The sequence below is a fragment of the Phalacrocorax aristotelis genome, chromosome 13 (assembly GCF_949628215.1).
Source record: "Phalacrocorax aristotelis chromosome 13, bGulAri2.1, whole genome shotgun sequence".
NCBI lineage: Eukaryota > Metazoa > Chordata > Aves > Suliformes > Phalacrocoracidae > Phalacrocorax > Phalacrocorax aristotelis.
The window spans coordinates 16346015-16372626 of NC_134288.1; the positions used below are offsets into that span (position 1 = coordinate 16346015).

Below are 26612 nucleotides of genomic sequence, written 5' to 3' on the forward strand. Positions count from 1 at the left end.
ATGGGAGGCTGCAGCATCTTCCTCCGGCACCCCGCCCTCACCTGCGGCCGCGCCGCCATGAGCCCCGCCGGGCGCCGGCCCCTCAGCGCGCCGCGGCCCCTCAGCGCCCCCCGGCCCCTCAGCGCCCCGCGGGCGGCGGCGACCCCCGCCCCGCGGGGCCGGGGGCACCCCCTGGCCGCCCTGCCCGGCCCCCCGAGCTGGCCGCTGATGGGCAGCCTGCCCGACGTCCTCTGGAAGGGGGGGCTCAAGAGGCAGCATGAGACGCTGGTGAGGCGGGCGGAGGGGCGGCGGGGGATGCTGCGGCGGGGGGAGGCTGGGCAGCGCCTCGCACTCACCTTGGGGGGGGGGTTTTCTGCGCCCCCAGGCCGAGTACCACAGGAGGTTTGGCAAGATTTTCCGCATGAAGCTGGGGGCTTTCGACTCGGTGCACATCGCAGCCCCCTGCCTCCTGGAAGCCCTGTACCGCCGGGAGAGCGCCTGCCCCCAGCGCCTGGAGATCAAACCCTGGAAAGCCTATCGGGACTATCGCGACGAGGGCTACGGGCTGCTGATCCTGTAAGTGGCGGCCCCGGGGGGTGCAGGGAGGGCGGGCTGCTCCCGGGGGTCGGTTCCGAGGCGCCCCGCTTTTGCGCCCCCCCCCCCCCCCGGCGCCATCGACCCCGGGCGATGCCCCCTCCCTGAAGCCTTTTTCTCTCTTCTTTTTAATTCAATCGCTCGTTTTTTATTCAATCCTCGCTGTTTTTAATTCAATCCAGGGAAGGAAAGGACTGGCAGAGGGTAAGAAGCGCCTTTCAAAAGAAATTAATGAAACCCAGGGAAGTTGCGAAACTGGACGCCACAATCAATGAGGTGCTGCGCTTCGAGAAATCCCTTCTCTCCCCCCTGTCCCCAGCAGACGGGGCGGGCGGGCTCACCTGCAGGGCGGTATAACCATGAAATCTGAAATCATTCAGGGACTAACGAGTGCCAACTGGTTATCAGGGTCTGGCCAGAAGCGAGACCGCACAGAAACCTGTAGTCACTGTGCAATCATCTTACTGGGGAGATGTCTCTCTCCACAGAACAGTAAGATGATTCCCCAATGATACGGGCTCCTGCAAAGAGGGTTTTTGCTTACTTTTCTTGCATTCGGTAGTTTTTTGCCTTTACCACTTCATTCTTACGTTCCTCGTCTCAGGGAACGCTTCCCTCTTTAACTGCTGTGCTCCTCACGGAGTTTGAGGAGCATCGGTGATAAACAGCTTAATCCTCTTTATTGTGAAACTCCAGCATTATCCCAGCATCAGGCTGAAGCGTCTCATCCCTGCGGAGGAAAGCTCAGCTCACCGAAGCACAAGCAGGAATAGCACGAGAGTCATGTAAAACCCAAACATATTAACACGGGGGGAAATTGAGCAGGAAATATAACTGTTCCTCTCTTATGTGAGATTGTTACCCATTTAAGACAATTGAAATGTTAAATTACACAGGCTTTTTATTACTTGATGTCATTTTATTCCCTTCTTTTCCCTCTCTTCTCTCCACCACTTAGGTCCTGGGGGACTTCATGCACAGAATAGATGATATTTGTAACCACAACGGACAAATAGAAGATGTCTATTCAGAATTCAACAAGTGGTCCTTTGAAAGTAAGTTGTTTTTTTGCCTGAGAATGTACATGTGTTGTACCTGCCGTGGCATTTCAGCTGAAGTACGATCAGTGATGACAGTGTAGGCTGATAATTTCCAAACTGTCAGCCACAACATCATGGAAAGTGGGTTGCAGAAAGGCCAGTGACCATCAGTACACGTTCAGAATTCATCAGCATCTGTTCTCTCTTCAGTTCTGTCAGGTTATCTATGCAGCTTGTAAAAACAAAAAATCAAACATTAGTAGTGACTTAGAAATCCAAACCTGGGGGAATCCAGTGCATTTATCAGGAGTGGGATCGGTTAGAACATGACCATTTTTGCCTATCTGATATTTGTTAATTACCAGCAGCAGATCAATTATATGATCCAATAACAGTGAATGATCAATCATTGTAGACAAGGGTGGGAAAATACCATTTAAAACATTTGCGTTGGGATTGAGAACCATTGGGATAAGTTACGAAGACAGGAGCCTCCACCATTAGAAAGCTTTCAGTGTACAGCAAGGCACCATCTGCCGGGAATGACTTGGGGCAGAAGAAACCGCATCAGTGGCTCCCAACGAGGAGGGATGGTCGGGTACGGCGCGTAACTGAGCGACCTCCGCCAGACCTGTCTGCTCTTGGCCAGCTCATCCCAGCAGCCTGTGTACTGACTGCCTGAAAATGTTTTAAATGTTTTGGTGTTGGGTTTTTTTTTTTCCACTCCCAGTGGCGATGGCTGCTTTTGGAAAGAGATAAAGGAAGTGACACACTGGGGGAGGGAAAAAAACAAGAGCAAGTGGAAAGAGGTGGAAGCTGGTGGAGTGTGGGATGCTGCCAGTGTTTGTGAGTGGTTTCTGGCTGCGGAAAGGGCTAGGACACGCTGGAATAGATGGCCTCGTCAGGTCACGTTTTCCTGCAGCTCAGTTCGCATCAGTAGCTTTGCCAAATAGCTTACTTGCCAAAACTGCCAGCCCTGCTTGGCAGAATGATCTGCTGCTCATGAAGGGATCAGCAGTGATTCTTATTTGTGAAGAAAGGGCTACTGTAAGGGCACCTTAGCTAGATACATGGCTGCCTGGGCCTGAGGCGAGCGCTCAGAAGGTGGTCTGAAGTGCTGTCCTGTCAGGTGGGTATCACAGAACAGAGACCATCTTCCAGAAGGATAGTCCAAGCCGTTCCTTGACAATAAATGGCAGACACCAGACTCCCTTCTGTTTATATAATTTAATGATAATATTGCTCAACAACAGGTATCTGCCTGGTGCTGTATGGAAAGAGGTTTGGTCTCCTACAGCAGGATGTAGAAGAAGAAAGTTTGAACTTCATCAAGGCTGTAAAAACGGTATGGAAGGGTCTTTACTGGGGCTGCAGTGATTTTCTACCCCTACTGCTAGTGAGAGGGTACCAGTTTAAATGGGTCATCTGAAAAAAGAAGCTCGGGCTTCTGTGCCACATGTGTATTGGCAGCCTTGCTCATGCAGAGCGACGCTTCTATGTGCAATGCTAGCACTGGCCGTCAGACTGTCCCATTTATGAAATGCCTAAATCTGTAGGGGAAAAATGCTGTATGGACAGCAGGGTAATCCTGGAAATAGAATTCTGGGGTTGGTTGGTTAACTTCCCTCTCCCTCTGAGACACCTGTTGTGCAACACTGCTCTTAGTTGGGTAGGACTCTTGGAGTTGTGTGGGATTATGCAAATACGCTGGATATGGAGGTTAGTCATTCCTGAAACACACCTGCTGTGCATCTTGCTGCAACTTGGACGCCGGTGATAGAAATCTGCCTAATTTTAGCCATCTAAAAGATAGGCATCTAGCCTAGCCCAGTTGTTTAGCTCCATCTGTTGTCAAGGGAGAGAGAGGCACTGCCAAAGGGTGGCTTGTCCCATTCTAAAACAGGTGCCTAAAATAGATAGGATGAATCACCTGCTAGAGAAGCTCCTGTCCTCCACTGGCTCTCCCTAAGTTTTAGCTGGAAAATACGGTCTTTAGTAGGTTGAGACCCATCCTTTCTGTCCAGTAGGGAAACTCTGCCAGAATCCTGACTTCCTGAAAATCGCCTCTTACTTTACAGTCTCAATTTTATTTACAAATTGCAAGTAGGTAGATTAAAGAAAGATTTCAAGACCTCTTTCTCCACCACAGATGATGGCTACTTTTGGAATGATGATGGTGACCCCCGTGGAACTTCACAAGGGTCTGAACACAAAAGTCTGGCAAGCTCATACTAAAGCATGGGATGATATATTTAAAACAGGTTATTTTTTTTTAACATCATTCCTCTCCTTTTCCTTCTGCTCTGTTTCCTATTTGGTGGAATTAATTTTCTTCACACTTGCTACTGCCCTACGCTGCTGTTAATTGCTACCTTCAGCACAGGTTGAGACACCTTTGCTGCAGCTAACCACAGACCTATTCCAGGCATAGGAGCGCTGTTTTCTTACGACTAACGCTTAGCTCTGGTTGTGGGGCACTACCCAATCCCCAGGGAAGCCCCAGGAATTTGGGAGCCAGCAGTGTCATGAGTCCACTTTAATCTGTCATAAAAGTAAATAGCCAGAAAGTGTACAACCTCTTTAAAGGCGAGGCATATGAGTAAGAAAAGGGCCTCCCTCCAACGGACCTCAAAGGGAGTTGTTTTCTTGAGAAACTAGGATTTTACATGCAACAAAAGCCTGTTTGCTAAAAAAAAAAGAAGAAATATAGGTTTTCTGAACTACCTGGAATATAGCTGTAAGATTTAAAAATGGATGCAATTTAAATCATAAGGTACAGTTCGGCTTTTTGACAACATTTTCTGCCTATTTAAGATGAATTGGCCTTCGAGGTTACAGAGATTTCTCTAATTCTGGACATGAAGTTTATATTTTTCAATATTTTGCTAGAGGCTGACAGTTATAGCTAAAGATTAAGAAAGGTTTTGGCACTTGGATGATTGTAACACTACACGATATATATTTCTCTTGGGTATCTGAGTACTTGATACTTCAGGAGTTCTGGTCATGCCAGCCACACGTGCACTTTTTGTACTGCTTCTTACTTTATGGGTTTTAGGAAAGACACTTTAAACGAGTTTTGTTCAGAAGAAGCAGTTTGACACCTTCACCTGACGTGAATAGCTCCTTACTAGGAGAAAGTTATTAATGAGAACACCTTATCCATGAGAAAGGGTGGGCAAAATCTAGTTCTCTATATTTTTTAAAAAAAAAGGCGTGTAGAAATTTGGCATCTATTTTTGCCTTCCCCATGTAAATTAAAGGATTAAATTTCCCCTCGGGGAGTCTGAGTGCTAAGTCTTTTGGATTTTTTTTTAACACCTTGATCCCTTTGAAAATTCAACCTAATAAATTTTACAGACTTGTATTTCTGCTTGCTGAATATTTTACTCAACACATGGCTGATTTCCTTTCCTAACTCAAGAAAGCAGAATTCCTAATAGTTTGCAGGAGCTCCTTCTGTTCAGACGTGGGTTTTGTGACCAAGTTCTTTGTTCAAAATTTGAGTATACCATTATTTATTCAGTATTATGCTAATTGCTTGAAAAAAGAGCACAGCTTGGTATCCTCTTCCAAAATCCTGCATGTAAGGTGTGTTTTCGCTTTTATTTTTATAGTATTTTTAGTGATTTTCCATTAATTACCTCCTGCTCCTCCCTCCTCAGCCAAGCACTCAATTGACTGTCGACTGGATAAACACTCTGCAAACCCTCAGGAGGATTTCCTGTGCGACATCTACTCTGGAGGACAACTTTCCAAGAAGGAGCTGTACGCTGCCATCGCGGAGCTCCAGATCGCCGGGGTAGAAACGGTAAGCCCGACTTCCCAAGGGCTTGCTAGAGCTTCCTTCCAACCCCCTGCTTTCTTCCGTGACGTGTGAGAGTGAGCTAAGCCTGTAGTTGCTTTGGTGGCCTAAATGCAAGTGAATTTTTACCTGGAATCACTAGATTCTTTCTACTGTTCGTGACTTCTAGAGAACAACTGGGATGGCTCATAATCCCTTAGGTTTACAAAATACCATAAGGCAGTGACCAGCCGTAGATGTTGCTTTGAACTTTTGGCAACTTCTTGTTCCTGCCGCCACAAATGGAGGTCTTACTTTTCTTTTTGGTTTATTTCAGACAGCCAATAGTTTACTGTGGGCTTTGTATAACATTTCACGCAATCCGCATGTGCAGCAGAAGCTTTTCCAGGAAATACAGAGGGTTTTGGCTGCTAATGAGAGTCCAAGTGCCGAGAACTTGAAGAATATGCCTTACCTAAAGGCATGTCTGAAAGAATCCATGAGGTAAAATTCTCAAAGAACTACTGAGAAAGGATTTTCTAGTATATATAATTTTTGTTCACCTTGTTGTTTAGGGTGAACTATAATGGAAACGGGAAGAAAAAATACTGGAAATGTAACCCATTTTGTTTCCTCCACTGCAGATTAACACCCTCGGTGCCATTTACCACTCGCACCATCGACACAGAAATGGTTCTGGGAGATTATGTACTGCCCAAAGGAGTAAGTCAATTAATTTCGCCTATTAGAATATTTTGTCGTTGAAAAATTGACCTGTAAACCACTGAAGTTGGTCATATTTCAGTCTCAAAATGACTTTGCCAAAGGATGAGTCCCAGGGTAAGGAATGACAAATTCACACCAAGAATTCCCCTAAACTGAAAACCGTACCTGCCTGCGCTGCTGTTGGACTTGGACAACGATATTTTGGTGTGCCATTTCAAAAAATTTTTTCAAACTTTCCAATGATTTTCTGAGGAAACTGTGTTTGAATCGATCTTCAAAGAATTACACAACATCTTCTGAGGAAGCTGCCTCGCCTTTACTGTTGCATTGTTTTTTTCCATTAACAGGCTGATTTACTCGGTAGCTCTAAGCCAATTTGTAACGAGACGCTCTCCTTTGCTTTGTTTATAGACCGTACTAATGATAAATAGCCATGCCCTGGGTTGCAATGAAGAATACTTTAATGGCTGGACTCAGTTTAAACCGGAGCGCTGGTTCCAGAAGAACTCAATAAATCCTTTTTCTCATGTTCCCTTTGGCATTGGGAAGAGGATGTGCATCGGGCGCCGCGTAGCAGAGCTACAGCTTCACTTGGCCCTTTGCTGGGTAAATACTCTCAAATGGCGTTCCGTGCACAATGCCTGCTTGTTCACACTGAACCTACTCAGAGGTTCCAGAAGCCTGAAACGCTAACTGAAATCTTTGTGTTTCAGCTCATTCGCAAATACCAGATTGTAGCAACTGACAACAAACCAGTGGAAACGCTGCACTCGGGAATACTGATTCCCAGCCGGGAGCTCCCCATTGCATTTCACAGGCGATAAGGTATGTGCATAAGGGTCTCCTGAGTACATCGGGCTGCTCCTTGAACCTCATTTAGGAGTTTCATAGAACTGTGAGTGTAAGAGAACAGATGTTTTTCTAAGCTTTATTCTCACAATGGGAGAGTTATTAAATGCCATCACATTTCATTACTTTTACCAGAAAATATTCCATGTACTAAGAAGACAAATTTTGTACGGCTCATGGCTCTGAAGTTAGCTGTCTAGTTTTAAACTCCAAGGGACCGTGTCTTCTGTGCATGATGCAGATCAGAAACAGGGAAATCAAAATGTATATACTGTTGGGGAAAATAACAGCCATTATTTTGTTATGGCATAACTTCTCCACTGCATTTCTAGAAGATATTTCCTCTAAAGTAGCATTTGATTTTGAGCATCAGCGCACAGATTGAAAAGAAAATGCCCTAGTGAGGGAACAGTACACCAGGACTCTACAATGTTTAGATCAGAAAACTTGATTTTAGGCAGAAGGATTAAAAAAAAAATCTATTTGTAAATAGTCACGCAATGTTGCAACTTATTATACATTTTTTTGGTTCAAAAACATTGAATATAAGATTTTTCTCTGCTCACAAGCTTACACAAATAAGCTAACATAAAAGCTTATTTCTATAAAAATCTAAATTGGAAAACTGGGTCTTTGATCTAGAATTAAGTCCTCAAATTAGAAATCAAGTGACATTTAAATACTATGGGAGATATTTTTTTTGCTGGCCAACACCGCAGGAAGGAATCACCCCATGTAATTTGAGTAAGGGCATTAATTCCATTAAGTCCTTTAACTGAAGTTTGTTCATTGCTGTTTGCTTTTAAACAATCCATCACTCAATAGGTTCTTTTTCTCTTTAATACAGCTTGCAGAAAATAAATGACAACCCTGCTGCTGCCTTCTCTGAAATAATATACGTTGACTGGGAAAGCCAAAGCCTATGGTAACCAGCGGAGAAACTGCAACACCCATCCCTTGAACAGTTGCTGAGCCAGAAAGAGTATCAACAAAGGCTCCCATACTGTTTTATTGGAAAATGTGGTTAGTTCAGCTGTACTTAGCAATGTCAAAAGGAAAGAAAAATACCATGCACGCTCGTAAACCTATGCAAATATACTGATTTAGTGCAGCTGAGGGACTGTACAGGATGGAGCCCGATAATGAGCTGTGGAGCGTTAGGTATAGTTCTTCTTCGTGCACAGTGAAATGCTGATGGCCCCAAGCCATTCAACAGGCTAGTTTGGAAAGAGCTGGTTTCCAGTTTGTGGGTATCATATAGGACACCTGGGGGAACGCTAGTCATGGCTGAGCTGATCCTGTTAGGTCAGAGTTGAAGAGTTTCAAGAAGTCAGTTTAAGGGAGAAAGTCGCTTAGTCCTTATCAAATTACCAATGATGTCATGAATTAAACTGAGAAGTAAGGTGGCAGGCTGTAACTACGCTAACAATGGGGCTTAAAATTCAGGATGATGGATTAAGGATGCTTTTCCTAATGGTATTCACTTCCTTAATAAAAGGGAAATAAGGACAAGGGAATATTACAGGGTTTATTCCTCGTGCCTGCACAGTACTTTGCTTCGGAGGGTTGCAATACTGTGCCTGCCACTTACTCTGCTCATACCCATAGAGTGTCTCATGCCTCCAACTCCCACACGAGCCATTTTTTTCACACCTTTATTGTAAAACCTTGGTGGCCTTTTATTGCATGAAAGGCCTTTTCCGTAAATGGAATCACTGGAATCCTATGGGTTCTGCCACTACTAAATGATGATTATCCTAACAGGATAGTTACTTCATCAGATGAGTAATGTAAAACATATATTTCAAAGAACACAGGAAATACGGATCCTAAACGTTTCGAAGAGGTCTATTTCCTGCAGAGACTTCAGCACCTGTATCTAAAGGTTAAAGCCGCCACTGCCCTGCATGTAATACTGTATGTTAGCTATTACGGTCACTACTGTGTTTTTCCCATGATGCAGTTTCAAGTACAGGTTTATATATATAACCGTGAATGGTTATTTTTATTTTTTTACATTCTGAAATGATACAAGTTCTTAGCATTTGTTGGTCTGTCTCCTGCGGTTTTATGTTTGGTTTCCTCTGCTGTTGTACTCAGACATGTAAATGTAGCCGTACTACAAAGTGTAAGGCAATTTGTGCATGATCTGCACCTTTCTAGTCCATTTGGTAATAGTCAATTTTGTAATAAAATAAAGATTTCTATTTTTTTTCTATAAATAGTCTTCCATAGTTTGCTATAAAGTCTTTGTAGCATTACAGAAACCTTGTCTTTCATAGTAACTTCTTGCAAAAAAATTGCTGTGGGATTTTCATCCCTCTGCTTAACATCCTCAGTGGGCTTGAAATTGAAGTTCTACAAAATCAAGTTACTTTAACTCAACAGTGAAAAAATTCTGCTTCACAATAGCCTCAAGTTGCTTGATTGTGTGCTGTAACAACCCCTTAGCTGGGAAACTGTTTGCAAAGCCCAGCTCCCGGCGGGAGGGTATAGCGGGCGCAGGACCAGCCCGGGGAGGTGGATCCCGGGTCGGCAAGCACGGGGGAGGTAAGCCCTGCAGCACAGAGCTTTGATACCAAACTCCTTTTGTGCTGTTAATCTTCTTGCTGTTCCTTCAATCCAAGCTAGCCCTGGTATTTGGGAATGTTAAATCCATGCCTACAGTCCCTCTCCCCCTGTATAATCCCTCGGTGGATGCAAGCTGTCTGCATCCACAGCACAGCCTGAACATGCTCCTCCCCAGCATGCACGGCACTGAGGTCTCCAGGGATGGGGTCTCTGCTATTACGACAAGATAAAATCAATATAAAGTTTTGAGGAAAGATGAAAACAGTTTGAACCTTTGCAGGATCAAAAGAAGTGGGATATATATAAAAAAGCCGTCCACCCGGCACTGTGACTGACAGCCTGATGGTAATGCAAAGAGCAAAGCTGACAGTTACCAAAACTGTGCTGCCTTTGCCAAGGGAAGGCTGCCTCCAGCTCAGTGAATGATGGTGTAAGAAAAATCCGGTACAGGGCTGTGTGAGAATAACGCTTTTCTGAAAAAACATATTGCAATGTGTACTTCAGAGTAGCTGTAGTTCGTGCTGCTGAAACGCACCTGGCAGCTGGGAGCAGCGGGTCCCAGAGCCCCGGGAAGGTGGGCTGGGAGACCGTAGGTGCTCGCCTGATCCCCGGGGAGCTTTGGTAGCTCGTGCTAAGGTGCAAGGCTGTGTGGGGAGATCTGCCCAAGGTGCTACAACAATAATATACGCTAAGTCTCTTCTTACAGTATTATAAACTAATATTACTCCAGGAGAGCCAACGGAGTTGTGCCGATATGAAACAAGTACTAGACTGGATATTAGGAAAAATGTCTTCCCTGCCAGAGCGGTCAGGCCCTGGCACAGGCTGCCCAGAGAGGTGGGGGAGTCACCGTCCCTGGGGGGGTTCAAAAGACATGTAGACGCGGCGCTTGGGGACATGGTAGCATTGAGAAAACAGTTCATCTTGATGATCCTGGAGGTCTTTTCCAGCCTTAATGATTCTATGATTAAGTGCTAACAGAAAGTCAGGACTGCTGTTCAATTCCAGGGATATCACATTGCTCACATATGTTCCAACTATTTAACTTTTAAAGACAACCAAAGAGAAGAGGTGTTATCTAGCTGAACTGACCTTGACAGCCTAGTTATCAGCTATTTCGAAATCTTTTATTGCTTCTGTATAGTAAATCACAGGTTCGTGCTTACTGGACTGCCAATTATTTTTGCTATTTAAATTTAGTGGACTCAAAGATCTATGCAAGCGTTGCTTTGAGTAACACTTGGAGCCAACTCTGTGCAAGCTGAGGTACAAATGTGTGCTGTCTTCCGGATTTCTGAAAGTACAATAATCGCTGACCTGGAAAATTTTGTTCCGGAAGCTTTGTAGATTTTCAAGTTCCTGAAGTTTTCAAAGAACTTCATTAATCTGATACCTCAGAGTAAATGTCCAAAGCAATTTACCTAGGGAATAGGTAATTATCAAACTGTGCAGATAATGAATGACCAAGCCAGACTTGCACATTAAGAAACCCGTACGGCTTTCTTTTTCTCATATTTCAGAAGTAGGAGAAACAGCATGATGCTTCTGAGATTAATAAATGCCTATGAAACCTTTCACCTGTGGTCAGCTGGACAAATTCAGTTCAGTTCTTTGCCTCTTTGAAATGATTTGCTCATTTAGAATTACTGATTAAAAAGACAATGACAACACTACTTCCCTCTTACCGTTTCCTACGGTTACTCCTCAGAGGAAGAGAGTTGGGTCGTAAAATGAATGGAATTAATTGGCCTCCACATTAACTTTCTCAACAAGGAAGTGAACAAGGTTTACATATCCAAAAGGAAGTTAATTCTGTTCAGGTTTTAGGCACGTCAGTGGGAATTATATAGATGAAGTTGGAGCCAACTAATGTGCGCTCTTTTTTATGAATGAAGAATGCCAGTTTTCAGGACTGACAATCTGGCATTTTTCATGTATGTTCTGTTTGTTATAAACTGGCTATTACACAGTATGCTCTGAGTCAGTCTCTGCTTACACCTTTCAGTGCTGTGATTAGACGGCAGGTAACATGTTCTGGTTTGTCTCCTTCCACAACGAGAAGGTTCTTTGTTCTCACAAACAACTAGAGGTCGAATTCATGTCGGTGTCAGTGCTGACTTTAACTGGTGGGGCAAAGTAACCCAAGCTCTAAAAAATGTATTCTGCAAAATGTTAATAGCTAAAGTTCATTTCAGAACAAATTTTAAGAGAACAACTTGGCACGTGCTTAATTTTAAATACGTGAAACATCAGCTTGACCCCAGTGGGGCTGCATGTGTTTGTGGCGGGTTCTTTATGCATTGTCATCAAAGAAGAAAGCTTAATGATTTCCAGCACATCATTTGTGGCACACATAATCCCAAATTCACGTAAGGGCTGTAGCTTTAGAAGAAAAAGCTGCCTTTTTACTTCCGATAATCGAAACAAAGGGCCTATTGAGGTGGAAAGTACAAGCAGTCTCATTAATATCTCTCTCTGGATGTGTGTGTTGTTCTGATAACTTGTGGATTGATATACCGGAGTGTGGGTGGCTGCATTCAAATTTTTTTTATGTGTTCTTGCAGGCATGGCTTGGGAAAAAGTATGAATATTACATTACAAAACCGAGTGTTATGCTTATTCACTTACATTTATTCTTGGGTATTTCTGAGTATCAGCTTTCAAGAGAGTGAAAAACACAGATGCTGAACTGTTTTGTCACAGAAACAGCACATGTCCTGACCCTTCCGGCGATGCTGCCGCTCTCCGCTCCCTTACACTGTAGCTCAGGGCTGAAATCCCACCGCTTAAATCACTTTTGCACACCAAGGTATATATAGCTTGACACTCAGAAATGTAAACTAACATGAAACTGGTATCAGCCACTACAGAATCAGTACAGTGTTGTGGGCAGGGAAGTGTAACTGGTACGGATGGAGACCACACTCGGGATCTGGCTCAAGGCTACAGTGTAATTCTTTCAAGACAGCTCAACCCTCTGTATGAATACTACTGTTCACTTATTTCTTGCCTGTTTACCCAGAAGAGCATTAACACCTCATACTATACCTATCTGGGCCCTATCTTCTATATTCCTATGGCCTTCCTTGCTGGCAGAGGAAGAACTGCATTGACTTTCAACTCTTGTCCCTGGTTTTTGTCTCAGCTGTACCATCAGTAGCCTGTGGCTTTGGAACAACATGAAAAGTTACACTCAAGCTACGGTATTCAGATCCAGAAGGAGTTTTAGATATCTTTACATTGTGGGGTTTGGATGGAGCTGAATGCTTATGGAGCAATCCTCCTCCTGACAAGGGAAGCAACAATGAGACATCTTTATGAGACAAAATATTTTTCTCCAAGGGACAATGTCAAAACAAGTGTGGAATGGAATGCATTTTATAATCAGGGTAAATTATACTTTGCTTTCTTGGGCATGTTCCTCTCGACAAGTTCAAACTCTTTGCCTCTAATTGTTAAGCGTGTTGAATGAACTCCAGGCACCGCATGTCAGAGGAGGAGGGAAGGCAGCGGAGGCAGCAGCTGGCAGGGAGCACAAGGCAATAAAGGGGAACTCTGAGTACGAGAGTTACCCCTTGGTCTTCCCAAATTGGTATGCGCGTTTATGATACTTTACCCTCCGCTATCAACTTAGGTGCCCAGAAACTTGATAGCAAATCAAACAAATCACATCTGATTCATCCTGCTATTGAACTGTGTTCCACATAAAAACAGGAAATAGGAGAGAAGCAGGGGAACGGTGCAGGTTTTGCTTACCTTGAACTAAAGGGTACCTCAATCTCAGATGGACTTCCAGCAGCACGGAGATGGCTCAAGGTGAAGAAAGGAAAAAAGTTCTCTAAATTTAATGGAAATAATGGAAGGAAGTCTTTGAAAAACCATGCTTCAGGCAGTATGGGCCGCACTTATCTAGACTTTCAAGTTCCCACAAAAATCCCCTTGTTATCTCAGTTATACAAATGGAAATCACAAATAGTTTTGCAGATGAGGTCAATCAAGATGAGGCGAACCAAGCTTAGTCCCACTCGGTTCAGGGCAAAGGTACCCACATATCTGATCAGGAGTCAGCCAAGAGCCAGCTCAATCCATGAGCAAAGGCTATCCTCAGTCCTAAAACTGGGAGCTGCTTTGGTGGCTTTGCAGGAACATTCAACCACAGGCTGCAAATACTCAACTGTACTTTGTCGATGCACCCATTAAGTTGCGGGTGCAGGTTGATAGGATTCAACGGACTGGCCTAACGTAAAGCACAAGAGAAGGCTGCAGCTGGGTTCCAAATTGTAGTCATTCTGGATGGGACCTGCAGAGCACAAGTAAAAGAAGGAAGGCTTTGGGAGCAAGGTTCTGGGCAGGAAGACATGAAGATAGCTTGGTTCACACACATCTTTTGCTCAGTTCAGGAGATGCCAGGTTTTGGTACTCCAGAACAATCCTGTCTTCCCTCTGGCTATGTTTGAAAGTCAGAGTAATAGAAAGAAAAGCTTTAAATATCCATTGCTCCTTGTGACACACACATTCAGTATCTCATTTCAATGCAAGAGAAAAGCTTCAAAGCACACTCCACTGAAAAAGAGAGCAAAACAGGAGGTATCGTGTCCACCGCCACTGAACACACTGATATAAATTTCTCAGGTATTTGGACACCCTGGACATATTATTAGATTGTTATTGGAAGCCTTCACTGTAGCTTCTGCATTTGAATAAGTGTACAAGAGGTTGGAATGACACAGAAAGGTGTTTTTAATCATTAAAGAATAAACCCCGGAGCATCTTGGATTTTCTACCTAATTGAAGGAAGTTGTGCAACTTGCAGAATTGTGAGATCTTTAAATAACTTCAAAGAAGACAAAATTAACGGCTAGGTTTTTTTTAAATAAAATACTTCACATATTTGAATTGCTAATATTAGCTGATCCGCAGCAATATACCTTTACTATATGAAACAGCATATTAATTCTGGGTGTTAACTCTAATTCCTAGCTTTGAAAAAATAGAAGTTTTTTTGCTTTAAAATGAATTTGAAACCAATGCTCTGTTTAAATATTTTTACAGGAGGAAACAGACATGTATTTTCTCATAAGAGTGTGTCACTGATTACGCTTTTCAAAAAATCACAATGAATGAAATGTGTGTGTGTCTGTGGGTATAAAAAATTCAAAAGCCTATAATGAAGCATCGATAAAATCTCTAAAAATGCATAGTAAAAGCTCAGGATATTTTCCAAGCAAGGCTAGTGACCAAATAAAATTCTTTATGCAATGGAGTTTCTGCTAAAAAATTTCACTTTTACATTTTAATGCAAATTATTTGTCAGTAAATGAGGAAAAGATTTTTTGTGAGGTGATAAGTAAAGGAATTTGTGGGTGTCTCATAGAATCACAGAACGCCCTAAGCTGGGAGGGACCCACAAGGACCATCGAGCCCAGCTCCCGTCCCTGCACAGGACACCCCAAATTCACACCAGGTCTCTGAGGGCCGTGTCCAAGTGCTTCTGGAACATCGCCAGGCTGGTGCCGTGATGCCTCCCTGGGGAGCCTGTGCCAGGGCTCCACCACCCTCTGGGGGAAGGACCTTTCCCTAATGCCCAGCCTAACCCTCCCCAGGCACATCTCCCTGCCATTCCCTCGGGGCCTGGCGTTGGTCACCAGAGAGCAGAGACCAGCCCTGCCCCTCCTCCTCCCCTCGGGAGGGGGCTGCAGAGCGCCATGAGGCTGCCCTCGGCCTCCTCTGCTCCAGCTGAACAAACCCAGGGACTCCAGCCGCTCCTCGTACGGTTTCCCCTCTAAACCCTTCCCCAACTCCGTGGCCTCCTCGGGACACTCTCCCGTAGCTTTATACCCTCAATGTCCTGCGGCGCCCAACGCTGCCCACAGCGCTCGAGGTGAGGCCGCCCCAGCGCGGGGCAGAGCGGGACAATCCCCCCCCCCGCCCGGCTGCGATGCAGGGCTTGATGCCCCCCAGGGCACGGCTGGCCCTCTCGGCTGCCAGGGCACGCTGGGGGCTCGTGTTCAACCTGCTGTCGGCCAGAGCCCCCAGGTCCCTGCAGAGCTGCTCCCCAGCCCCTCATTCCCTGGTCCGTCTGTGCAGCCAGGGCTGCCGCGCCCCAGGGGCAAAACCCGGCACTTGCCCTTGTTCAACTCCGTAGGGTTGGTGACGGCCCAGCTCTCATTTGTCTAGAGCTCTCTGCAGGGCCTCTCTGCCCCCCGGAGTGTCAACAGCTCCTCCCAGCTTTGTGTCAGCAGCAAACTTAATTTGTTTAAACCTGTTTTTAGTAAGAGCGGTGTATTACAGTGTCTGACTTTTAGCTTTGAAGAACATGGACAAATCATTGGAGGAATAGAAATCTGTTAGATAATGCAAAATATTGCTAGGTTGTTGTTGTGGTTTAGCCCCAGCCAGTAACTAAGCTGGTCTGGATCGGCTCTCTTGGCTTTGCCCCCTCCCCTCCCAGCTCCTCGTGCACCGGCTGAGCACGGGAAGCTGGAAAAGTCCTTGACTAGTCTAAGCACTACCCAGCAACAACTAAAACATCACATGTTATCAACATTATTTTCATACCAAGCCCAAAACACAGCACTATGCCAGCTGCAGTGAAGGAAAATTAACTTTATCCCAGCTAAAACCATGACAGTTGTCATCGAAGAAGCTATTAAAAAGTCACATTTTGGTACAGGTCAAAAGTATACCTCCCCGAAGAGAAGCCTTAGAATAAACATTGGGTTTCTAAGATGAAAAGTATCATTTCTGACCATGAATTATTTTTTTAGTGAAAAGTCATTACCAGTCTAAATAGCAAGGATCCAAGTACACTTTGCTATTAACGGGAAACAGCTCAGTTCAAAACCATACTCATGTTCCATAAACATTCAATATCCATTCCAAAGCTTGAACAAAAGAAAGAAATGTTAATTAGACCAAAAATAGCTACATTATTTTTTCTCACCAACTCCCAGAAAAGAAGGAAATTGAAAGAGATGTTTCTCAAGACATATGATGGGAATTTGGCTCCATAAGGTATGAGGCATTTGCTTTTCCTAAGAAAATTTGATATTTCAAAGTCCACGTCTAACTCCTCTTGAAAGGACTGATAAAAAGTGCAGACTGAGGGAAACATTTCCAGTGAAATGAAATATTGCTTTATCGGGTTATTAGATCCAGAAGCAGCGCTGCATATTTGCAGAGGCTTCTGCTCAACCCGCCTATTAAATACCTATTTACATGCAGATTGAAAAAGACCTTTCAGGGAGACAAAGTGTGGTAGAACTACAAGAAGAATGCAGGCTCTTAATTTTAGGGTTATTTATTTTTTTGAGGCCTCTTTATAAATGATGTTTTCACCCTGGATTTAGATATCTGGGGCTTCAGTGATGTTAACTAGCTGTCAATGAGAGTTAAACTCTGCAGCCTCCTCTGAAAATGCAAAGAAACCTTTCACACCAACACAAATAGGGTGGTTGTGTGAATTTTTTTAGGTGTGGTTAGCTAACCTGCAATAAAAACCCTGTGGAGATTGCACCCCAAGGGAACTTTGTTGGTTCACAGACTAATTATGGGCTGTTGTCCTCCACCCCTCTCATGACGATGTATCCTGATCTCTCTCAGCCATGAGACTTTGATCCAGACAAAAACCTTTTTTGCAGGGTTGGTTTGAGCAGGATCAGAGAGCTCCTGTGACTCACCTCTTGGTTACAAAATTGCTGGAGTCAACAGTGGGAAAGTGGCATGAACACGTCTCTGGGGGATGACACCTCGGAGCTGGAAAGGGCAAGACCACTGTCTGAGCTGCAGCATGGCTTTATCAGCCAAAGGAACCTTGTAATTGTACCTGTAGCTGCACAGACCGACCTAGGGAGAGAAATATGGGTGCTGAACCACTTAGTTTGAGATGCAGATCCTCAGGTTCTTACATATTTAGGTGAAATTAAGGCATCTAAATCCAGGAGGAGGTTCCCCCCCCCCCCCAAATGCCAAAGTTTCACTTTGGATATGCAAGGACCTCTCAGGAACGTTCCTTCTGTTTTGAGCAAATCAGAAAAGAAAAACTAATTGCAAAAGATGTCCTTGTTGCTGAACCGTGGCAAAACAAATTTCCAGCAAAGGGGCACACTCAGAGGGAAGTCTGGCAACTGATGCCCAGGAAGATGTGCTTGAGGACATTTTCCAGGAAGTGGGGTAGCTTCAAATAGAGTTGATTCATAACTCTTGCAAAGTTTTTCTTGCCCAAAGGCAGAATTGAAAGAGAAACTAGATCAGCTCATTGCTTGAGGAATCAAAGAGTTAGCTGTGAGCCAACAGCATGCAGATATTCAGCGTTCACTGCGGGGGGGGAGAGTTTTATTTATGCGTAGACACAAATGAATGGAATAAATATTTAAAAATAGCATATTATACTACTTGCAGGTGGAAGTGTTCGGGGAGGGATATGGCTGATGCCAAATATTTGATGTGTGCTTTGATCCAACAACAGGGTTCTGGCAGGTGCCCTTAGAAAAACAGAGCACACATTTTTGTGCATATTCCACAGCCCCTCGGGAAGCCACTGTTTCCTCCGAGCCACTCTTGGGCTGTGATTGGCACGCAGTTGCTTCACTGGAAAAGGCAGTAGATTTCTGAGGACGTGAAGAGTATTGTGCTATATATAGAAGTCAGTGGGATCCAGGGGAAAGAAAAATAGCAAGACCAACTGGCAGTTCTGGGGAAAATCAGAGCTCCTGGGCAAACAAACAAAGGTGTGAATTCTGCGTAATGGAAATAACATGCTCGTAAGGGAAGTCACAGTAGAGGGTGTTCAGACATATCGTACAGCAATCACTAACACGCCTGCCTCAACAGACAGAGATCAGGCACAAGAATGATGGGGGTTATGAAAGGAAATGGATATTGTGTTTGGCTGCCTGAGCCGCAGCCTGAGCCCTCGTGTTGGGGCACAGCGGGGCAGCCTCGGCTGGACTCTGGGCTCCCGCGGCTCGCCGTCGCCCAGCGGTGGCACGGCGGGGGGCGGGATGCCCTGGGAAGGGAGACGGGTGCAGGACCTGCACGGCACAAACACGCAGGGACAGTTAAACCGCCGAGAACTGTGCTCGTACGGTCACAACGAAATGCACTATTCAAAGCACGAACATCTGCTGTCTTCCCTAACGGTCTCACGGGATGCTCAGAATTTCACAAGGAAGTGGCTGTGCAGCCCTGTGAAGCCACATGCCTAATGCTGGCCGTGCTCAGACTCCTCCACTTGTTATTCTTCTTTCTGGAGGGATGTCGTACTTTGGTGCAATGTGAGTGGAAGCCGACAGCTCCTTGGCTTTACCCCTCGCACAGGGCTGGTGCTTTGTGTTGCAGCTGAAAGAGGATGGGAACAAGGTTTGCTTTTCTTTTACAATCTTGAAACTTCAAATTCTTTTGTGTTTGGAAAATGAAATGAAAGGTAAATGAAGAAATGTCTTGCAAAATCGAGTTTGGGAGAAAGAAAATACTTCGGGGTGAATATACCTGGAGAAAAGGCATCTTTTAGAAAATTCCTTGGAACTGTTTTTAAGAAATAGCAGAGCTGTTAGAAGAAATTATGCCAGGACAAAGGTTTTTCTTTCAGCCAAGCTCCTAACTGGTAGCTTTCAACATTATTATGTCAACAGGTCTTCATTTTCATTTTGAAAGAGCATTTAATGAAAGCTGCCTTAATCTCATGGCATGTTTTGATTTTAAGAAAGCAGATCCATTTTCAAACATCTCCAGGCACAGCATCATCAGGCACAACTCAGCAACATTAAACCGTGTAAAAACCTCGGGCAAAGTCACTCTGAGTAGAAAGTATCCAATAAACTCTTGAGCCTGCTTTTAAACCACACCTTTTCCCCCAAAGACTTTTAAATCTCTGGAAGCTATATGGTAAACACTCCTTTACTCCTTGATTTATGATTGCAGCACCAATGATAGCCATCTAAAATTTTGCATATGCTGATTAAACTATTGATGTTTTGTGTGTGAAAGACCTGGTACGTTATACACCTCCACAGATATGTTCTTGGTATCCTTAGTTCCTTCTGCAACAAACTTCTGATTGACTTGATGGACAACCTGCCCCGTAAAACCTTCCCCTGTTCATACAGGGACCCTACTGAAACACGGTCTGTGATCAGATGCAGAAAAGTTTATTAACCGTGCTTGCCAGACATCTTCAAGGCTTCACACAAACGCTGTTTGTGTTAGCAGGGAAAAACCAGTCACTGACCTGAGTAAGGGTATTCATCAGAAAACTTCACACTGGGCTTCTGTCAAAGGTTGCACCTTTTTTTGTGTGTGTGGATAACAGTTAAGTCTTCAGAAATACACAACCATTGCTCCCTTTCCTACATGGTCTAGTCTCAGCACGTGCACTCACAATCAACTGGTTTATTTTCAGTTGCTAACCCAGAGCTAGAGTCTTGCTTATAGGAGACCTGGCACAGAGGACCATCCTTTAATTAGGCAGTGCCATTCTGGGGGGAAACCTGTCCTCCAGAACATTTCTGACAGTCTGTGTACAACTCTGTTACATTCTTAGCTTGCGTAGAAGTAATAAATATTATATTAGTGACTTAGAGCATGTAGATACTTTAAAAGTCCAGGTAACAGCATCTCACTCAAAGTTAATTCTGCACTTACTCAAAAGCAGGCAGGCTCTATCTCCTTTGATTCCCCTCAGAGTACTGTCCTCTCATTTCCTGCTTTATCTGTCCAGATTTATCTCCTGCAATTGCATAGAAGTGGAGGATCCATCAATTCTCACCCTTGGTGCTTATCTCAGCCTGTCAGATGCCTTTTTCCTTCGCTCCTGGGTAATCCCCACATGTGTGTTTCACCTAACTACCCACTTTCTAGCATTCCCTGGGCTCTTTCCTCAGCCTGTACCATATCTTCCTTGAGACACGCTGAACAAAACCAGACAGAGCAATGAAGATAACACCTTCTGCCCCTGTCCATGACTGGACTATCAAATTATGGCCAGGAGGCTTGTTTTAGCACAGTTATTGTCCCAGCAAGCCTGTGTAGAGAGTGACTGCAAAAGAATATCAACCTGTCGCCACTGATGAATGACATCCAGTAGCTGAGATGCAGAAAAAAAGAAAGGGGGGGGGGAATGTGCCACATAGCATCTCTTCTGATCTTTTTCAAGGAGAGGAAAAATTTACAGAATGTGTCTAGACAAAGTGATGATTCATAATCTCTGCAATGTCTTGCAACTGCTGGGGGGAGACAGGGTATAGCCAGCATGACTCCTGTCTTCTAGGCCGTTTTTGCTTTTTATTTTTGTCACTGCTTCTTCCTGAGGAAGGGCATGGAGAAACATTAGCCAGGACTGTGTTTGGAGGGATCTGGGGGCAGCTCCTATGCCAACTATTTGTGTTATTCAGCACATCCCAGAAACAGGAGATTTAATTAGTTCACTGTTAATCCCTGAAAGTTCAGATAACAATGAATCACTTGTATGAGAACTATCGCTAATGTAACCTGTTTCTCATTAGATTTGGATCTGGTGGTTGACTGAATTTTGAGAGAACGGAGGCATGACTCCATATATAAGTATTGCCATTGAGCTGAAATACATTTGGATGACCCACAACTGAATAAGCACAGAAGGTGCTGCGTTGGCACTAATTATTGGGTGAAAGTCTAACTATCACAGATTCTTATTTACAGGAGATAAGGGCTGCCGACTGGAAAGCCAGACAATGACCTGTGCATCTCAGCTGCCTGTGGAAGTCATGAGACTTCTGTGTTTTTATACTGTGTTTTTATTGTATTTTTAATGTTGAGCTTATCATGATGTTGCTAGTGATACATGTGGTGGCTGCTTTGCAGTTCCCATGTGATAAGGCTAGGTCAAAGGACCTGGGGCGGTGTACATTTCATCTCCAGCAAAAAAACCCCACATCTGTTAGGTCTTCTTCACTAAACTGGTTTGACTTGCACTCAATGTTTTCCTAAAATAACCTGTGACACTACTTAGAGTCACCTGCTGAATTATTTCGTCCCAAGAGGCTTATTTCAAAACTCTTCCACTGAGTGAGTCAATCTCAGAGTCAACTGTGAAAGAAAACCTGAAGGAAGATACGTCTGGCAATGCCAGCTCTAAAACGTTCCCTGCAACTGCTTTGAGCTCCAGCTGGAGGAAGAATTTCCCTCATGTCAACAATTTGCTGCTTAGTTATCCTTTGCTAATTGGCTTGAGAGTTTTATGGCAATTTCTCTTTCACTTATCTGATGTTGTCTCCCCTGTGCTGATGGTGAACAGTTCTTCAGACATGGAGAACAACTTTTTGGTTGGTCTTTATATACTGCAGTGCTCAGTCCTGTCTTTCTTGAATGCTGAAAATATTTGTCAACTTTCTCGTAAGTTGGGAAGTGTCCAAGAAATGTAGGTTTGAGTCTTAAGTGGAATATCTTCTGGAATGGGTAGGTTCTCAGCTACATCAGCACATGCCAAACTAGGGATTACTGCAGTCACAGGATTAATACTGGCAGCTTCATAACATCGAAACTGAAATCTAATACTTTTTTTTTGTTGTTTAGAATTGACCTAACTGTTGCTTTGTATTCATTTTGACTGCAGTTAATAAAGTACATTAAAACACCCTTGAACTTCATTTCAACTCACCAGCTGAAAAGCAGACAAACCCTTTGCTATATATTAATTTGGAAATTCTACCAAGAGAGACTACAAATAAAGTAGATGATGCTTACCTGCTTTTTTTAAGACAACGTGTAGTCTATACCTTCTGAGGAGCTAGCAAGTACGTATCAGGGTTCAGTGCCTCCAGGGCTCACAGAGTTAGTATAGTATGTGTTTTTTCCTAAAAAAATTAAAGTTTTATCAGGGTTGGACTTTCATGTGCCTATTTTTGGCATCCTTCAGTTGGAAAACACACTGGCTGAACTTGCACTCCTAACCTCTTGATGGCGTTTTGCTATTAATAGAAAAAGGGTTTAATAAGTAACCAGTCTCACGGTGCGTGATAATACATTCCCACTTCTTTGCAATCTGCTTCTGTGAACTTTATGACTTGATACCCACTTAAAAAACAATAGAGGGCTCTGCCAGAACGCCTGAGCAAGAAGGAGCAGGTGCGTGCAGGGCTGCCGGCGGCACCGCGGTGACTCAGCCCCACGCCGCGTGCGGGCGCGCAGCCCGGCCTGGCCGGTCCCGGGGTGCCAAACTTCCCCCTGGCTGGTGACCGGGCAGCCACAGCCTGGATACAGAACTGCGCCCAAACTGCCACAGGCTTCGTGCCTCAACCTGCCTGCTGCTGTAGGAGAGGAGCGGCGCGGGGCTGTCGGGAGGATGTCTCCCGGGGACCACGAGGCAGGGACGAGTGGCGGATCCAGGCTCACAAGTCTCAGCTCCACATTTCTCCCAGCCTCTCTCGTATTCGCTTGGTAGGAGCTGCTCTGAGTCTGGAAAGCAGGGAGGAGTCATGATTTAAGGGGAAGTAAAGGATCCAGATAATTTTAAGATGCCGCGTTGCACAGAGATAACGTGAGTCGTGCATAAACCCAAAATGCCACCGTGGGTTACGGTGCAGCAAGTGGGAGTCAGTGTCAGCGTGTAGGTATCTGGCACGTTGTAGCCATCTGGCCTCGGAAGAAGGGAGGAAAGACAGGAGGAAAACCAGGCCAGGAGAGCTGCGTTTATTTCAGAGCCGTATGCGACACTCTCAGGTCTACTGGCATTTTTACTTGAAAGTTAACTGAGAAACAGAAAGGGATTGTTTGCTACTCTTTTCCAAGAATAATATTTGAACTAATCCAGCAACCTTGATCATCCGACGACACATTATGTTTATTTGTAAAAAATGTTAACATTTTTCTGGGCCCATGCGGATTTCCCCTATTTTTGGTCTATCTACTCCCCCAGTTTTCCTGTAACGTTACAAGGATTAATCCAGATTTGTGTTCACTTAAGAAATAAAGTATCCTTTTTTTTTAAATTTTCCAAACTGGACAGGACTAAGACACAAATAATAAATACATACAGAATAACTGGTTGCTCTTCCCTACTCTTACAAGTTAAAGGTTCCTTCTCACAGGCACTCTCAGAGCAAGATTTCCCCCAGACACCATCCCTTGGGTAAAGGTGAGAAGGCTCTTACAGCCAGAATAGTGGGAGCACAAGGTTTGGAGTGGCTGTGTCTCGGGGCTAGGCTGGAGCCAGAACGAGTTGGCTGACAGCATAATAAATACATGTACATTGTGACTTTCCTTTGCTAGCGCATACGAGCTCTGCCGGCTCTGATGAATTAAGCAGGAGCCAACATAGCCCTCACCCAGAGGAGTGATGGACAGCCTCTGCCTGTTCTGAGCCAGCCCGGAGGACCCCGGCTCTCAGCAGGAAAGTCAGTGCAAGTTATTTATTAGCGGTGTGTGAAAAAAGGAATGGAGCTACGTGCTGTTCTTTGAAAAGTGTTTTTTAGCCATTTTCTGTTTCCCACTTAGGGCTTAGTTGATGGTTTATTATTAAAGAAAACCTACCAAGTAAAAGGAAATGCATGTGGTCATTGTCACTAGTCCCAGCAGGAGGAGGCTCAGGTTACTGTGTTTGCTCCACAAGATTCTTTACATTTACTTTGATTTAAAATTAATGTCTCCATTGATTGTATACCTCCATCTTACGACAACATTCAATATCCCAGACATGCAACATCACTTCCCTGTTTTTGATGGTAAAAGGGATATGCCCGGCTGTGCTGGAAATGACCATTTCCATTTTCTAGCTAGACATCGTTAAAGCTCCATTAGCCTTTACCTGAATGGTCTTGTTCCAGTTGAGAGACTATCACTAATTTTGCATGTTAATTGCTTGTTTTTTCAGCTGGAGCTGCCACTAAGGACAGTTGCGGACACCTTGTCCAGCGAGGCTTCAGTCAAGACCGCTTTCTTATTGCACAGAGGATACTGAAAACATTCAGAGTCTAACTGGCAACAAAGACATGAAAGCCTTTATAGCCACCGGTTTTTCTTTGCCGTGCCAATGTTTTGAGAACTGTTACAAAAATTATCTCCCACAACCATTTCTTCCTGATTTCCCTCCAATTTTACTGAGAATTTTCTGCAAGAACCGGTTCTGTGTCAAACTTCTTTCTCTTTCCCTCTCTCTCCCTCTCACCCAAAGCAGAAGCATCCAAAATCCCACATCCTAAACCCTGAGTTTGGTTTTGCATTTTCAGTTATTGTCCCCATCGCCCAGTCCACCTACATGTTGCGCAATGTCTTCCAAGTCGAAGTTCGTTGCAGCCAACAAAAGCGTTGGGTAGCTAGTGGTGTGGAAAAGTCTAGTTGGGGTTTTCTTTAATTTTCTTGGGCAACCTGTTAAAAAAAGGCTAGTAGGAAAGGATGATCAGCTCATAGGAACTTATTGCAAAAGTTTGTCCCCTTTCTTACCAGCAATGAACTGCATGATCCGAACTGGAATATATTTGTCTCAGAGAATGGATGAGTGAGTTTGCTGGCATTATCAAGCTTGCTTATGAGTAAGAGCACTGCCCTTGCTTTCAGCAATTGTTGTTCTAAAGGAGAACAGTTTGCTTCTCATCCTTTATCTTTTATTAGACATTATTAAGGCTGGAAAAAAAAACATTGGAATTTGAGGCCTCAGAAGCTCTGTGCTAGTTCCTTGGCAGTGTTACAACCCATTTTACCAGCCAGGCAGCCCATAAGAGCTGTAAAATTAACTAGCTGCTGCAGAAAAGTACACTAAGAATTACTTTTTTTTTTTTTTTTTTTTTTTTTTTAGCAAGACGTGGCTTTTCTAAACAATGTTTTCAGCAGAATCCTCTTTTATAACGAGTCTCATTCTTTAGGAACGCAACTCAGCCTACGACTTGCAGGCAGTATCTAGACTATCAAGACGATTAAAAGCATACTCAGCCCGGTCTTGGAAAGGCCTGTGCTAGGAGGCAGTTTGGGAATGCACAGGGAGCAGGTTGCAGGCAGGCACGATCGTACGGGCGGCAGCAGCCCGCACCTGGCTGCTGCCTCCTCAAGCCTTTTCCTGGCGTGCCCTTAAGAATTTGCTGAGTGAATTAACTGCGCACACATGGTGAATCCAGTGCTTCCAGGAAAGCGTCGAGTTTTGGGAAAACACGAAATACAGTCATGTTGTGTATGCACAGCAAACCTAGCTCATGCTGGGTCTTACCATGTGCGTGCAGAACAAATATACAGCACGAATCCCTTACGCGATAAGGGAAAGGCCAAAGAGTGCAGCCTATCCCAGCACTGACATGAGTATGTGACCCACTCTGCCCTGCCGGAAAATATGGGCACTACTGCTTCGGGTGAAAAACACCCCGGTATTTTTCCTGTAAGCTTTAACACCAGTTGTCAGCTAAATGTAAACTCTTATATTTTTCAATTTCTTTTTTTCTCTAATTGGAAATTTAGAGAAGAATATATGTAATAGAGGAGTTTTTCCCTGAAAGTGGCCCCAAACTGTGTAAACTTTCAGGTTAAGTGCTCAATTAAAAGGTCAAATTATCCAAATAGAAAACTGAAGTGTCAGGCAATAATTGCCTACTGCACTCCGTTACCTGAAGAGTTCATTGCACACTGACCTCCTTTAAATATTATACAAGCTAGTATGTGTGGTACTTCCTACCAGTTATTTATAACTCGCAAAAGTCCAGAGTTAGGTAAATATCAAGATCACTCTTCCGAATTGCTTTAATATGAAATTTCAGGATCCACAAATACAATAAAGATGCTCTTAAAATTCCTAACCAAAATTTTTCTAGAAAAAAAGTAGCCTCTGTCTTTCACAACCATAGGAAAGACTTACATTTATATAACACAGTATTTAAGCTATTACCAAACATGTGAAAGAAATCCCATTTTATGAGCCACCCCCAGGTCTCAGATCTGTGCTTATACTTTTCCTCTGTGGTATCTATTATGACTCAACGTTTCAAGCTCATTCTTTACTTTTGACCAAAACTTAGCTGCTATTTATACTATTTCTGCCTCTGGCAAATCAACAGGCATGGTGACATATGGCAGTCACACCTACTGTAATCCCTGCTCAGCACCATTTCCAAAAT

General features: G+C 44.1%; 1 protein-coding gene and 1 long non-coding RNA gene across 2 annotated transcripts; one reads left to right on the top strand and one right to left on the bottom strand.

Moving 5' to 3' along the window:
• CYP24A1 (cytochrome P450 family 24 subfamily A member 1) lies at nucleotides 1-9234 on the top strand. Its single transcript, XM_075108834.1, has 12 exons — nucleotides 1-267; nucleotides 365-555; nucleotides 756-849; nucleotides 1532-1628; nucleotides 2867-2958; nucleotides 3763-3874; nucleotides 5279-5424; nucleotides 5735-5901; nucleotides 6042-6120; nucleotides 6535-6729; nucleotides 6837-6948; nucleotides 7820-9234. Exons 1-11 carry the CDS (start codon nucleotides 1-3, stop codon nucleotides 6945-6947), a joined length of 1551 nt encoding a protein of 516 aa, XP_074964935.1. The 3' UTR covers nucleotide 6948; nucleotides 7820-9234.
• LOC142064196 (uncharacterized) lies at nucleotides 1609-22336 on the bottom strand. The gene is made up of 4 exons (XR_012663027.1): nucleotides 22264-22336; nucleotides 17223-18882; nucleotides 13300-13353; nucleotides 1609-1845 (listed from the first exon to the last, which is right to left on the bottom strand). It is a non-coding gene; the product is annotated as an uncharacterized LOC142064196 (long non-coding RNA).
• Between the last annotated feature and the right edge of the window lie 4276 nt (nucleotides 22337-26612).

Coding starts and splice junctions, on each gene's coding strand:
- CYP24A1 (XM_075108834.1), top strand. CDS start 1: ATGGGAGGCTGCAGCATCTTCCTCCGGCACCCCGCCCTCACCTGCGGC. Junction 850..1,531: donor TGGACGCCACAATCAATGAG/GTGCTGCGCTTC, acceptor TCCACCACTTAG/GTCCTGGGGGACTTCATGCA. Junction 6,121..6,534: donor ATTATGTACTGCCCAAAGGA/GTAAGTCAATTA, acceptor CTTTGTTTATAG/ACCGTACTAATGATAAATAG.